At 51.0% G+C, this 13,139-nt stretch overlaps 3 protein-coding genes across 15 annotated transcripts in view; 2 read left to right on the forward strand and 1 right to left on the reverse strand.

Annotated features, from left to right (window-relative positions):
• Positions 1-5,648, forward strand: SRPRA (SRP receptor subunit alpha). Its single transcript, XM_065040310.1, has 14 exons — positions 1-226; positions 874-957; positions 1,509-1,672; positions 1,761-1,921; positions 2,035-2,185; positions 2,713-2,866; positions 3,087-3,190; positions 3,331-3,449; positions 3,527-3,613; positions 3,688-3,860; positions 4,101-4,314; positions 4,395-4,558; positions 4,659-4,757; positions 4,829-5,648. Exons 1-14 carry the CDS (start codon positions 101-103, stop codon positions 4,955-4,957), a joined length of 1,929 nt encoding a protein of 642 aa, XP_064896382.1. The 5' UTR covers positions 1-100; the 3' UTR covers positions 4,958-5,648.
• Positions 5,486-11,319, reverse strand: FAM118B (family with sequence similarity 118 member B). 6 transcript variants are annotated; one of them, XM_065040338.1, is made up of 9 exons: positions 11,075-11,194; positions 10,666-10,700; positions 9,043-9,120; positions 7,965-8,217; positions 7,536-7,763; positions 6,897-7,025; positions 6,425-6,710; positions 6,181-6,234; positions 5,486-5,640 (listed from the first exon to the last, which is right to left on the reverse strand). In XM_065040338.1, exons 3-9 carry the CDS (start codon positions 9,111-9,113, stop codon positions 5,486-5,488), a joined length of 1,176 nt encoding a protein of 391 aa, XP_064896410.1. In that variant the 5' UTR covers positions 9,114-9,120; positions 10,666-10,700; positions 11,075-11,194. The 6 variants fall into 6 exon arrangements, with proteins under 6 accessions (XP_064896410.1, XP_064896408.1, XP_064896409.1 ...); XM_065040336.1 differs by having other exon boundaries at positions 5,486-5,643; XM_065040337.1 differs by lacking the exon at positions 11,075-11,194 and adding an exon at positions 10,944-10,991 and having other exon boundaries at positions 5,486-5,643.
• Positions 11,307-13,139, forward strand: part of TIRAP (TIR domain containing adaptor protein) — a 3,503-nt gene continuing 1,670 nt past the window's right edge. For 2 of the 8 annotated variants that reach the window (XM_065040347.1, XM_065040345.1), the window contains exons 1-2: positions 11,307-11,446; positions 13,005-13,078. The gene's annotated coding sequence lies outside the window, so the exon portion shown is untranslated. Of the gene's footprint in view, positions 11,447-11,495; positions 11,573-12,895; positions 13,079-13,139 lie in introns of those variants that run through there. The other 6 variants (XM_013369052.3, XM_065040346.1, XM_065040349.1 and 3 more) reach the window with 6 other exon arrangements.

The following is a 13,139-nucleotide window of genomic DNA, read 5'->3' on the forward strand; positions in this document are numbered from 1 at the left end:
CTCCCTTTCCCGTCCTCCCGTCCAATGGGAAGCGGCGGAAGCGGAAGCGCGGCGGGCAGTGCGACGTGTGCGGGGAGCCGGGCCCGGCACCGCCGCCGCCATGCTCGACTTTTTCACCATCTTCAGCAAAGGCGGGCTCGTCCTCTGGTGCTTCCAGGGAGTGCGGGGCCCCGCCGCGGCCGCCACCGCCCCCGTTAATGCGCTCATCCGCTCCGTGCTGCTGCAGGTCCGCGCCGGGCTCGCCGGGCCGCCCGGGAGGGGGAGGTGGTTGCGCCGAACCATCGGCCTGAGGCGGGGGGGAGACGCGGCCGAGACCAACTCCTTGGGGTGGGGGGGGCCCACGGGATCACCCGCCATGGGGGGAACGGTTGGGAAACACGGGCAGGACCATTTACCTTGGCCGGGGAGGGTAACTGATCCATTTGGGGTGGGGGGGGGGAGGAGATATGGGCAGAACCATTTATGTGTGGGGGGGCAAATGAGCCATTTTGGGGAGGGGGGAGACATGGGCAGGACCATATACCTTGGCTGGGGAGGGTAACTGATCCATTTTGCGGGGGGAGAAGAGATATGGGCAGGACCATTTATGTGGGGGGGCACATGACCCATTTTGGGGAGGGGGGGAGACATGGGCAGGACCATTTAGCTGTGGGAGGGAGGGAAACTGACCCATTTTGGGGAAAGACGGGGACACGGGTGAGACCATTTATGTAGGTGAGCGGGGTGCAAATGACCCAATTTGGGGAGCAAAGATGGGACCCTCAACCCCTGGGGTTGGGCTGGATGATTTTTTAGGGGGTGACAGTGACAATGGGGGAGTCTCCTCGTTGCCACCCCCCCTTTTTTAATGGCTTTTCCCCCCATCCTCCCCAGGAGCGCGGCGGCAGCAACTCCTTCACCCATGAAGCCCTCATGCTCAAGTATAAACTGGACAACCAGTTCGAACTGGTGTTTGTGGTAAGCGACTCCTCCCAAACCCCCCCAAAAAGGGGTATCCGGGTGTGGTTTGGGTGGAAAAATCCATTTAGTAGCCTCCCCAAGGCGTGAGATTTTTATTAATTATCTGCGATAGGATTAGAACTCATTAAACCTCAAAGCAGAAGCTGCGCAGGCTGAGACACCCTAATAGAACTTATTTCACTTTGACCCAAACCTATTGAAAAAAAGCCCAGAAGTGTGTCATTTTCATTACTTTATACAATATTTTCACGCTTTCCCTTTTCAGCCTCCCCGATCTCTCAATCCCCACAAATTTTGTTCCGTACCTGAAAATCAGCGGAAGGTTTTGTGGCTTTTTGTTTTGTGGTTTTGTTGTTGTGAAACCATCAAATAATTTTCTTGGCGGTGCCGTTTAATCTGTGTCATATTTTTTCCTTCTATTACTAAAAAATTGGGGCGTCAGAGTAAAGAACGTAGAGTGAAACCTGCTGAAATTAAAGAACTTTGGCTCAAATGGTGAGATTTTCACTTCCTTTGATTAAATTACCTGATTTATTTTAATGTTACAGGTGGGCTTTCAGAAGATCCTGACGCTCACCTACGTCGACAAGTTGATAGACGACGTCCACAAGGAATTCCGAGACAAATATCGCAATGAATTCCAGCAAAAAGGCACCTTGGCCCTCTTAAATGGCACTTTTGATTTTAAAGACGACTTCACGCGCCTCCTCCGGTAGTGGAAATTGCTTTTTTAATTTAATTTCTAATTAGGGATGGGTAGGGAGAGGTGAAATTGGGGCTAACGAGGCGCCTCGCTGCAGGGAGGCCGAGGAGAGCAGCAAAACCCGCGCTCCCGTGGCCATGAAGACGTTCGAACAGTCGCTCAAATCGCAGAAGACCATCAAGTGTATGATTGAAACACGAGGGGAGAAGCCAAAGGAAAAAGTCAAACCTAAAAAGAACAAAGGTTCTAAAAAAGAAGGTCAGCTGGCGGGGGTGAGATTGGGATGAAGGGGGATAAATGTTTGGATTTTGGGGTGGTTTTGTGAGGTACAAACGCTGCTCTGAGTTTCTCTTGGGATTTTATTCCATCAGCAACAGAAGTTGCGGTGCCGGGGAAAGCGCCGGCGGGTGAGAAGCAGCTCCCGGGTTCTGGGGACAGGGAGGAGCTGAGCAAGGATGAAATCCTGCAGAAAAACCGCGAGGAGTTCTTCAAGAGACACATGAAAGCCGGAGAGAGAGCCAGGTGAGCCATGGGAGTTAGGTCTGGCTTTGCTGGGCCTGGTTTCCCCAAGAGTGAGGCCTGGTTTGAGGTAAAACCAGTCTGATACAGGGTCAAAATTCAGATCAATTAATTATGAAGAATCACTCAGGTTTAGCCTTAAGTTTGGCTTTTTCGGTTAATCTGGGCTTTTAATTTTTGCACTTTCTAAGGAAGGAATTGCTGCTGCTTCCCTGACTGAATCAGGTTTGATTTCTTTGGGTTTGGGTAAACCAGGTGTTAAATTTTCACACATTTTAAGGAAATGATCGCTGCCACTTCCCTGACTATATCAGCCAGGTTTAGCCTTAATTTTGGCCTTTTTGGTTAGTCCAGGCTTTTAATTTTCACACCTTTTAAGGAAATGGTTGCTGCTGCTTCCCTGATTGAATCAGGCTTAATTTTTGTGGTTTTGGGTAAACCAGGCATTTAATTTTCACCCTTTCTAAGGAAACGATTGCTGTTGCTTCCCTGAGTGAACAAAACGGGGGTTTGTTTGCTCTTGTTTCCAGCAAATCTCCAAAGCCGGAGGCGCAGAAGGAGAAGGGGAAGAAGCCCCGGGTGTGGGACCTGGGGAACTCCAATGCCAAAGTCCTCGATTACAGCAACTCCGCGACCAACGGCAGCGCTGAGCCTGGTCCCGTGGAGGAATTTGACCCCGATACAGTAAGAAAACATAATTTAGGGTGTTGTGTTTGTGCTAAAAGATCATTTTGGGGATCAGCCGAGCGTCTGCGGTTGGCTGAGAAAGTTCTAAAAAATGCCAATTAAAGCATAAGTTTTTGCAAAACTAGGCTATTTTCTAGATGGGGTCAACCCCCTGTGGCAAAGATTTCTGCGATGACTCCCGATAAGGGTGAGTGGTGCATTTTTCCCCCTCTCGCAGGCCCTGGGGGACCGAAACCGGGAGCCCGGCCGCCTGTACGACCTGGAGTATGAGAGCGATGATGAAACCGAAGAGAAAATTGTTCCAAACCCTTCGAAAACCAGGTGAGAGGCTCTCATAATGTGTCTTCCAGTCTGACCGGTAACGTGACCGGGGACAAATCGGCGTGTCTGTCACCTGCATGGTGGCTTTTTCTTATGGGTTTTATGCGATCTGGTCCTCAAACTTGATGTTTTTTCTGCAGCGCGAAGAAAGGCGGCTTGGGGGGAATGTTTGGGATGCTGAAAGGGCTGGTGGGTTCCAAGAGCTTGACTAGGGAGGACATGGACCCCGTGCTGGAGAAGATGAAGGATCATTTGATCGGTACGTGTGCGGGTGGGACAACCGTCTCGTTTTGCGGGGATCCCGACATCACTGACTTTCCTTTCTCTACCTCAAAGCGAAAAACGTGGCGGCCGAGATCGCGGTGCAGCTCTGCGAGTCGGTGGCGAAGAAACTGGAAGGGAAAGTGATGGGAACGTTCACCAGTAAGTCCCCGCGCTCCTGGTTTTGAGGTTCGGGAGCATCCCCGAGGTACGACACGTTATTTTTTCGTCCCCAGCGGTGACGTCGACGGTGAAGCAGGCGCTGCAGGAGGCCCTGGTGCAGATCCTGCAGCCCCAGCGCCGCGTGGATGTCCTGCGTGACGTCCTGGACGCCCAGCGGCAGCACCGGCCGTACGTGGTGACGTTCTGTGGCGTCAACGGTGTTGGCAAGTCCACCAACCTGGCCAAGGTGGGACACGGGCCTCTCGGGGAGCGGGGGGACAATTCTTCTCCCTCTTGTGACACCTTCTTGATTGTACAGCAAGTAGCATCTTATTTTACTCATCTGCAACGGGATTAAAAGTTGTTAGACCTCAAATAGAAACTGTAGAGGTTCCTACGTCCTGATAAAACCTTTTTACTTTGACTATTTAAAAAAAGCCAGAAATGTGCCATCTCCATTTTTTAACGATCTATTAACCGCCCCCAGATCTCGTTCTGGCTGATCGAGAACGGTTTCAGCGTCCTGATCGCCGCCTGCGACACGTTCCGGGCGGGCGCGGTGGAGCAGCTGCGCACCCACACGCGCCGCCTCAACGCGCTGCACCCCCCGGAGAGCCACGGCGGGAGGACCATGGTGCAGCTCTACGAGAAAGGCTACGGCAAAGACGCCGCCGGCATCGCCATGGAGGCCATTTCCTATGGTATTCTGGGGAGAAACGGCAGCGGGAAACGGCGTTTTGGGGAGAAAATAGTGTTTGATGGTGTCTTTTTGCCCGCCCAGCGCGGAATCAGGGTTTCGACGTGGTGCTGGTGGACACGGCGGGCCGCATGCAGGACAACGCACCCTTGATGACGGCGTTGGCCAAACTCATCGCCGTCAATGCGCCCGACTTGGTGCTGTTTGTCGGGGAAGCGCTGGTGGGCAACGAGGCCGTGGATCAGCTGGTGGGTGCCCAAGTTTGAGCAAAAACCTCAAATTTTATCCATTTCCGTAGAGATTTGGCCACCAAAAATACATTTTTTCGGCTCTTCTCGCTTCTTCTAGGTCAAGTTCAACAAAGCCTTGGCTGATCACTCCATGGCTCAGACACCGCGGCTCATTGACGGGATTGTCCTCACCAAGTTCGACACCATCGACGACAAGGTAAGGACGTCGCCCGGACACCTCCGAGCTCGTTATTTCGTGGCCTAACGATGCTCGTTACCCCTTGGCAGGTGGGCGCGGCCATCTCCATGACCTACATCACGAGCAAACCCATCGTTTTCGTCGGCACCGGGCAGACGTACTGCGACCTGCGCAGCCTTAACGCCAAGGCCGTGGTCGCCGCGCTCATGAAGGCCTAAACCACCAAATTTCTCTTCGCAGATGTCCGAGAAGAAAATGCTTTAGTCTTTCCCCTGTAGTGCTGAACAAATGAAGGGATATGGGCGCAAGGGGTGGGGTTTTTTTTTGGATAAAAACCCCTTTTATCCAGCAAAAAAACCCTTTCCCCGCGTTCCTTTGTTGTGTTTTAAGTGACACAGGCTCCCTCGCGGGGAAGCTGAGGCCGGAGCTTTGTATTGTTCGTGCTTTTTGGGGAGTTTAAAGGCTTTTTTTTTTGACCTGCTTTGGGTTTTTAGACCAATTTAGGGAGGAGATGAGCGACTTTTTGCTGTTACTGTGGCAGCTCCACCGAAGCTGATAAACCAAAAAGAACAACAGGGCTGGGCTGGAGATGGGAAAACGCTCAAGTTGCCTTAAACATCCCTGGTTTGTCGTCACCGGGACGCTGGAGTGCGGTACCTGGACACCGGGAGCGGGAGATCTTGATCCGATAGTGCTAATTGTGTCTCCTCGGTGGTGTTTGCTAGGGAAAAAAGGCAAAAAATGCATTAATTTTGGAAGATAGCGGTGGCTGCTTGCTGCTTCCCCACCCCCTCGAGTGCCTCTTGCTCCCGGTCTACGCGGAATAATACAAACCTCTTCCGACGATGTCTTGTAGCTCTTGTATCGCAGGTGTGCTCTAGTGCAATAAATCGAATGCTGTCTGCTAAAGAGACATAATTTATATATATATATATATATAAAAAAGAAATAAACTTCAAGATTTTGTTCTCCGTGTAGAAAATTTGCCTCCGGGCGGGTGCGAGGTGCAAATTACGCGCCAGCCAAAAACTTGAAGTGAATGGGGCTTTAATAGAAGCTTCAACGTACAAAATACAGTAGAAAGAAAACTAGAAAACTAGAGCTTTCAGTTAAAAAAGAAAAAAAAATTCAAGTTTTGTGCTTTTAATGGGAAGTACAGAATAGAAAAGCACTAAGTATGAAATTAGAGGAGCCCGTACTCCCCCGGCACACGCAAACATGATTAAAAAGACAATCGCAATGTTAAATGTCCGTTTTGTGCCTCTTCCCCTAGACTGGGCTTAAACCGCGCAGGCCTCTGGCTTAGGCCTGTCCTAGGGAGTCGCTGGCTGCATCTCGGGTCCCGGTGTTCAAGCGCTGCGTCCTGCAGGAAGGAAAAGGCTCCGCAAAGCCCAAGCGGCTGCAAAATGGCTGGATAAAAAGGGGTTGGGATGAATTTTACCTTTGATTTGGGCAGCAGCAGAGCCGTTGAGCTGTTGGCCCTCCTTAGGCTGGCCTAGGAGAGAGCAGAGAGTGCAGCTGGGTGGAAAATCAACCCTGCGCCAACAGCCACGTTCTCCCAGGTGGGTTTTACCCTTGGAACACACGCTGGCTGGCAAACCTGCTTCTTTTACCTCATTTTTTATGATTTTAGTGCGATTTTATGCTAAAGCTTTCGGTTTTCCGAATAAACGAGGCGGACATACCTGTTGGTCCGCGCGTGGCTATCTCGCCCGCCAGCCTCTCAAAATATTCAGGTAAATCGGCGTATTCGTCTCCATAGGAAATAACTTTAATCCCTTTGTCCAGCATGTTCTCGCGCAGCTTTTTAAACTCGTCCACGTCCCCCCTGCGCACCAGCATGAAATGCTCCAGGTCGGATTTGTGCTTCACCGCCTCTAGAAACAGCGCCTGGAACGTGGTGTCGTCGACAGTCCAACCGCAGCCCAAGAACAGGAAGGATTTATTCTCGTACAGCTTCTGAATCGCCCGCTTTAAAAAAGGGAAAGAGCTCCTTAACCATGGCAAAGCTTATATTTTGCCTAGAGAATCGAATCACCCCTCCTTGGCAACTTCATGAAATTACAGAGTCAGGCTTTAAACTCGGCTTAGTCTGCGCCCGCTTAAGGAGGCAGCAGGAGGTGTAAAGACGCGCTGTATAGAAGAGGGAGGTCTCACCATCACCTCGGTGTTGCGCAGCACGTTCTGGTAGCCGGCTGGGTGCAGGACGATGCCGCCGGGGTTGGTGTAAACGCCGTGGATGTGCAGGACGCTCAGTTTCCTCTTCTCTTGCGCCCACTCCAGCACCTGCGGCCAAACGAACAACCAAAACCACCTCAAAATAAAACATCCCACGGCGGCGTTTGGGTCAGTGACAAATCAGCACACCCGACGCGGCGGAAAAAGGAGGAAAACTCTCTAAATTTAATCTCGACACATTTCTCAAGCTTAAAAAGGTTTATTTCTTGGCCCCTCGAGGCTCCGAGAAGCTCCAAGGGAGCTCAATGACTGACCTTTGCTTCTAAAAGCCACGGTTTGCTCTGTTTCCTCCTGCGGCCCTCAGCTCGTTTAAGCTTGCAATAATTAAAATGCTTATTTGGAAGGCTCTAAATACTTAGATTGAGGTCACGCAGGAAATGCGAAGCGCAGAAGTGAGTCGGAATGCCCAGAGACCACAAATCGCATGTGTTTAATGAGTGAAGATAAGGGTGGGATGCTCTCCGCTGGTAAAACGCACGACGGGAAGATGGCAAGTCTGTCTAACGGCAATTAAATGACAGCAAACAGCTCTGATTTTAAAAAATCATCATATTTTACCTTCTTTTCATCAGTCAGGTCGAGAGACTCCAGGTGCTTCCCCTGGTGCGCTGCGTACAGCTCCAGCAGGTTGTCGAAGTTGGTCGTTAACACCAGAGCCCCGTTTTCCATCAGATCCAGCACGGACTGAAGCAGCTGCTTCCCGGAATCTTCCATTTTCGATTCCAGGTCGTCAAACACCTCGTACAAACAGTCTTTGAAAAAGGTGGAGCGAACGTTGCTCGTGCGCTGAGGAGGGGAGAGATTCACATCAGAGTCGGGGGCTTTTTAATCAAGTTTTGTGGCAAACTTGATGAAAAACTACGCAAATATTTCTCAAAGACAAAGCAATTTTTGGAGATTGGGGCACACCGGAGAAGCAAATTTGGCTCTTTTTGAAACCTTGGAGGCACGGACTGAATATTTCCAGGTGAACAACCATTAACTCACCGGCGACAGCTTCTGGATAAGGTCATGGGCGACGTGCACCAAGTTCTTGTCTTCGTGGAGACACTTTTGGAAGCATTTGCTCTCTTCGTCCTCCAGCAGATCGAAGTCGACGGCGGCGTCCAGGAGCACCTGGATCAAACCCTTCCACGACTTCAATGCTGGGACGTGGGGAGCAACCGCAGCGCTGATCCCTGTCCCGATCACCAAGACGAGTTCTTGGGGCTTCTTAGTTTTGAGGCTTGGCAAGAGCTTCCTGCAAGGCCAAGTTTTGGAAGCCCAGATACAAAGAATCTCGTGAAAAAGAGGGGTTTTTCAGTTTTGAAAGCAACACCGCGCAGATGGAGTTTTGCTGTCCCTGTGTGCAAAAACAGACAAGTTAACCCTTTTTTTAAGGTGCTCGCTGCGATAAACGGGTTTAAATTTGGGACTGCAGGCTTCGCACGCAAAGAATCCCTTTGTATTTGTGCTAATGAGCTTGTATAAAAACACAACCAGGGACTGAAATCCAAAATGATAACTTATAAATAAATCAGATTAGTGGGGGATGACTTGCTAGGTGAATTAGTGGCTTGTTTGTAATGACGGTGCCTTAATTTCTGAGCCCAGCCTGGAGGGGATGAAGCGTCAATACAGCCCAAATTAGCAATTCTCCAAGTTGTTGCTTGAAGAATTATAAAAAGACCAATTAATTATTATAATTACAACCACTTTATTATTAATATTATTATGACCAATTGATTAGTATGGGGAGCCTCCAAAATTGAGATATTTAGCCCTTCCATGCAGGAAATTACTTGCCATGAAACTGCTGTCCAACCACCGCATCCAACGTGACCTTAAGCCTGGGCGGGACCTGAGCTGGGCTTAACACCCACCTAAACCAGGGAGACGGAGCAGTAAAACCCATTGTGCGTAACGGTTGCACAAATCAAAGCGTGTTTTGGGTGTTAGAGCCGTTATTCCACGCAGGAAAATACCAACGGCAGGGCTTGTCCGTAACGTCTCTCTAAAGAACGACGCGGGGTTTACAGAAGAAGTGCTTATTAGGAGAAATTAATTGGAGGATAATTAAATTAACCTGGGCTTTTTTGCAGGCGGCATTCCATCTTCCAGCAGTGATTCTCTCCCCAGGGTGCACGTAGACGCCATCCAGTTTCTGTAGGGGATACATGACCACAAGCTAAGTCTGTGTATGTATATATATATATATATAGTTTATATTATATATACGCAACACAACGTGGAACAGCCCACAGGTTTTTGTCGAGCCAGCTTTTTCACCAGCTTTTATTACCTTGGTGAGGTCACCTTTGGGTTGAAAATGGTGCTTTTCTTTCGTTCTGAACTTTGCCCCCGGGACTCTCATCCCCTTCCTTCACTGCTCCAAATAATAAAGGCTTTTACTTGGCTACCAAAAGCCACCCAGAGAATTTAATTGCCCGGGGATGAGATGATCATCCAGCCCAATGTGACCTTAAAGTGCGCGGAAACCAAAGTTTATACCCAAAAAACTCTTTCAAGGCTTAAAATATAAGAGATTTGGGGGCAAACAGTCCTCTCCGAAATAAAAAGGGAAGGAAGTTATATTAGTTTTAGGTTGTGAATTATCAGCTAAGTGTCAAATATCAAACCTGTTTATATATAAAACACCACACGGGCTTGTTCACCTGCTGAGAACTGTTCCCGTTTTGCTTTAAATGGCAGAAAAGGAGCCATCGATTCAATTCTCTAAATGCTCTAAAGCATTAAGGACATTTCAAAAGTAATTTTGAACTGAGGACAACAATAAATCAGCTTTTGAAATGATAATTACCAAGAAATGGTTGTGTAGTGTCATGAACTGCAACCTTCATTTCTATTTAACACAGATTGCCAAAAGAGAAACAACCTCAGAAATAATATCTAGTTGGTTTATGTCTTTAAAAATGTGCTTATTCCTCTTAATGACAATTATTTTATATGTAACATAAGGAAGACACGTCGGGCTGCAAAACCACTCAAAATACAAAGTATCGCAGCTAAAACCAAAAGCCAAAATAAAGGACATGCCAAATTCTTGCTGAGGCTCACGCTTGGGTGCATACTTATAATATATATATATATAATATGCAGATAAATCATTCTTAAAAAGCCTACAGAACAAGTTATGCTGCTCAGTCAACGTCAAACCTCACCCTGCAGAAACATCCCAGCAAATAAATAAAGAAGAAAGCACAAATTAATTGCTCATCCATTACTTTTAGCTTGAAGCACTGAGAACAGCCACCAGCGAGGGCATAATTCATTAAATTAAGAGGTTTTAAGACGTTGGGATAGGACAAATATTATAGTTTAAAATACACTATGTTTCAGTGAGAAGAATCCAAAAGGACGTTAATGAGGCACCCTGGCCGATTCCCAAGCTTTATCCATCCATGTGGGAACCGTAATTGGAGCAGGCTCATCAAAATTGTCCTAAAAAGGCCAAAACCTCAGCGATTCAATGGGCGAGGAAACCCAAACGTGGCTCCTGTGCGTGCTGACAGTATGAACACAAGATCCGCGAGTTAAAACACGTTACAGGTGTTTTATTTAATGCTGAGGTTCTTCCTGATCTTTGGACTCCCAGCAGCTTCATGAGAAATAAGAAAAAATGATAAAAGGAAGCCTGGAAATGGGGTCTGTACCCCCACAGACTTGCACCAGAGCCTCCAGGACTTACCCTTCCCCTCCGCCGTGCCCCCTCTCACGCTAAACCTGAGGGAAAATAAAGAACAGGCTCCTTTTTACGTGGGAAAACGTCCAAGAAGATGGTTTTTTAAGAGGGTGACGGTGCCAAAGGGGCTCACAGAGCCGAGGTGGGACTAGGCCCCCACCGCCCCTCGCCGCCATAACGCGGCCGCTCCCCGGGCCCCTCGCCCTCCTCGGGCTCACCCCCGACCCCCTCGTCCCCCGGGCAGCCCCACAGAGGGGACGGAGCCCCCGCTGACCACCACCGACCACCGCGGCCTTCGCGCCTCCCGGTCATGGCGGCCGCGTCCCGCCGTCGCCATAGCAACCGCCTCCCCCCCCTCCCCAGTCCTCCATCGCCATGGCGACGGCGCCCCCGCCCCGCGCCGCGCCGCACGCACCTGGCGCAAAGCGCGCCCGGCCCCACGAGGAGACGCCCGGCCGCCGCGCCTCGCCCCGCCCCTAGCGCCGGGAGGCGGGATGGGATTGGCTCGCTCTCCTTTCCGCACGCCCTCTCATTGGCTGGTTGCGGCCAAGAGCGCTCGCGCGGGAGTTCGACACTACTCTCGCGATGTTTCGCACTGCTATAAAAGGCAGCGGGCGCATGCGCAGTGCAGTTGCGGCGTCGGCGCGGGGTGGGAGCTTCGTGTGCTGCCGCCTGTCAGGCTGTGCTGTGAGGGGCCCAAAGCCGGGACCGTCCTGTTCGGGGGGCCTGTTACCGCTCAGGGGCCTTATTTACTCGAGTTCGCCTCTCGAGCTGCCTCTCTGCTCAGGTTTGTGTCTGTGCAGTGGTGTCTCCCAGCCTGTGAGGTGCTAAGAGCGGTGCTTGCAACTCCGTGTGGAGGAGGAGAAGCTGTTCTCTGGCTCTCCGGGTATCCGTGTGTCACTTTGTATTGATGGTGGGTGTATTTAGAGACAAATTAGCCCTATTTTGTCCCCTTGCCCTGTACTCAGCCCATTTCCTAATATTCACAGGCAATTGAATACGCCACAGGCTTGCCCACGATGAGTTTAACCAAAACACTCTCGTGCCGCCGGGGGAGAGTTGCGAATCCAGCTGTGCTTTCTTAATTATCCTCTTCCTTTTAATAACGATTCTATTGTAGCCAAGGCGGAGGTGGATGCAGTGGGGATGTCGCTCAAGGGGTTTGTGCCCCTGGGTTACGGCAGTTTGGGGGTTTCCAGGTGTATCGAGCTGATTTCCACGTGTATGGAGCTGAGTTTTGGGACAGTGGCAGCGGCAAAATCGTCCATCCCTGGATGAGATTGGGGAGGGGATTAATTGAAGGAGAGTCAGAACACGACAAGCAGTGCTGGACCCCGGGGGGCTCAGCGCTGCTCGATGTTTCGCGCTTTGCGATTTAGGGCTGGATGGTGGCTCCTGCTGGGTGCCTGGAGGAGAAGAAGGCGACTGGGCAGAGCCTCTGGCTTTTCAAAGCCGCACACCCAGGCCTGGATTAGAAGCACACACTGGGGTTGTGGTTTGGGATGGGGGGGGACTCGAAGTCCCCTGAGACCCCCCAGATTCTCTTGAGACCCTTTAGAGTCCCCAAACCTCCTCATGCCCCCCCCCCTAAATCCCCCTGAGGCCCCCTTGAGACCCTCCCATTCTGCTTTAGCCCCCCAAATCCCCTTGAGACCCCATCAAGAGCCCCCAAGCCCCTCAAATCTGCTTTAACCCCACAAACTCCCGCAAGAGCCCCCCCAAATCCTCCTGAGACCCCCTTGAGAGCCCTCAAGAGCCCTCAAATCTCCTTGAGAGCCCCCCAAACCCCCTCAAGACACCCCCCCAAATCCCCTGAGAGCCCTCCCAACCCCCCTCGTGACTCACCTGGAGCTCACGTCCTGCAGCCTCTGGTCCAAATCCCACGGGGACTCGAGGAGGCAGTGCTGAGCGTTGGTGCTGGCAGGGAGGCCAGAGGGGTTGAGGATGAAGAGGGGACAGAAACGATGGCAATTGGTGGCTGGCACCAGCAGTGCCTGGTTGTCGTGCAGCCGGAGGCTTTTCCGAAACCAGTGGATGGAGCTGTGCAGCATGGCTGTGAAAAAATAGGGAAAAAAAATCACTTTATTTGATAAATTTAACTCCTAAAATTAGCAGGGATGGACCCGTCCCCGTCGGTGTGTGGTTATAAAACAAGGGAGGGCCGCGGGCCCGGGCATGCCGGCGAGGGCCGGGCGTGGTGACGCTGAGCTGGTGACGGATGTAGGAGGGGGGGCCGGCTCGGGAACCTCTCCCGGATGGGGAAGCTGGAAGAATGGCTCAGCTGTGCCGTTTGCTGCGATCACATTAGGCTTCAGAGTGAACGTGCTGCATTTTCTCTCTCCTAGACGCTCCCGGAAGATTTTCCTCCTCGCCGAACCCCAGAGCTGATGTGTCCCGCTGCCCAAATCTTACACCCTGGGTAGGCATCCCCTCAAATTTCCCCCCCCAATTTCTCCCGCTCAAGCTTTTTGCTATGACTA

Source organism: Columba livia, chromosome 24 (assembly GCF_036013475.1).
Source record: "Columba livia isolate bColLiv1 breed racing homer chromosome 24, bColLiv1.pat.W.v2, whole genome shotgun sequence".
NCBI lineage: Eukaryota > Metazoa > Chordata > Aves > Columbiformes > Columbidae > Columba > Columba livia.

Excerpts from the sequence above, each read along its gene's own strand:
- SRPRA (XM_065040310.1), top strand. The coding sequence starts at position 101 with ATGCTCGACTTTTTCACCATCTTCAGCAAAGGCGGGCTCGTCCTCTGG. Across the intron at positions 3,450-3,526 it reads GATGAAGGATCATTTGATCG|CGAAAAACGTGGCGGCCGAG; the intron begins GTACGTGTGCGG and ends TCTACCTCAAAG. Across the intron at positions 4,315-4,394 it reads CATGGAGGCCATTTCCTATG|CGCGGAATCAGGGTTTCGAC; the intron begins GTATTCTGGGGA and ends TTGCCCGCCCAG.
- FAM118B (XM_065040336.1), bottom strand. The coding sequence starts at position 9,113 with ATGGCGTCTACGTGCACCCTGGGGAGAGAATCACTGCTGGAAGATGGA. Across the intron at positions 7,026-7,535 it reads ACCTGACTGATGAAAAGAAG|GTGCTGGAGTGGGCGCAAGA; the intron begins GTAAAATATGAT and ends GTTTGGCCGCAG. Across the intron at positions 5,644-6,180 it reads TGCTGCTGCCCAAATCAAAG|CAGACAGCATTCGATTTATT; the intron begins GTAAAATTCATC and ends ATGTCTCTTTAG.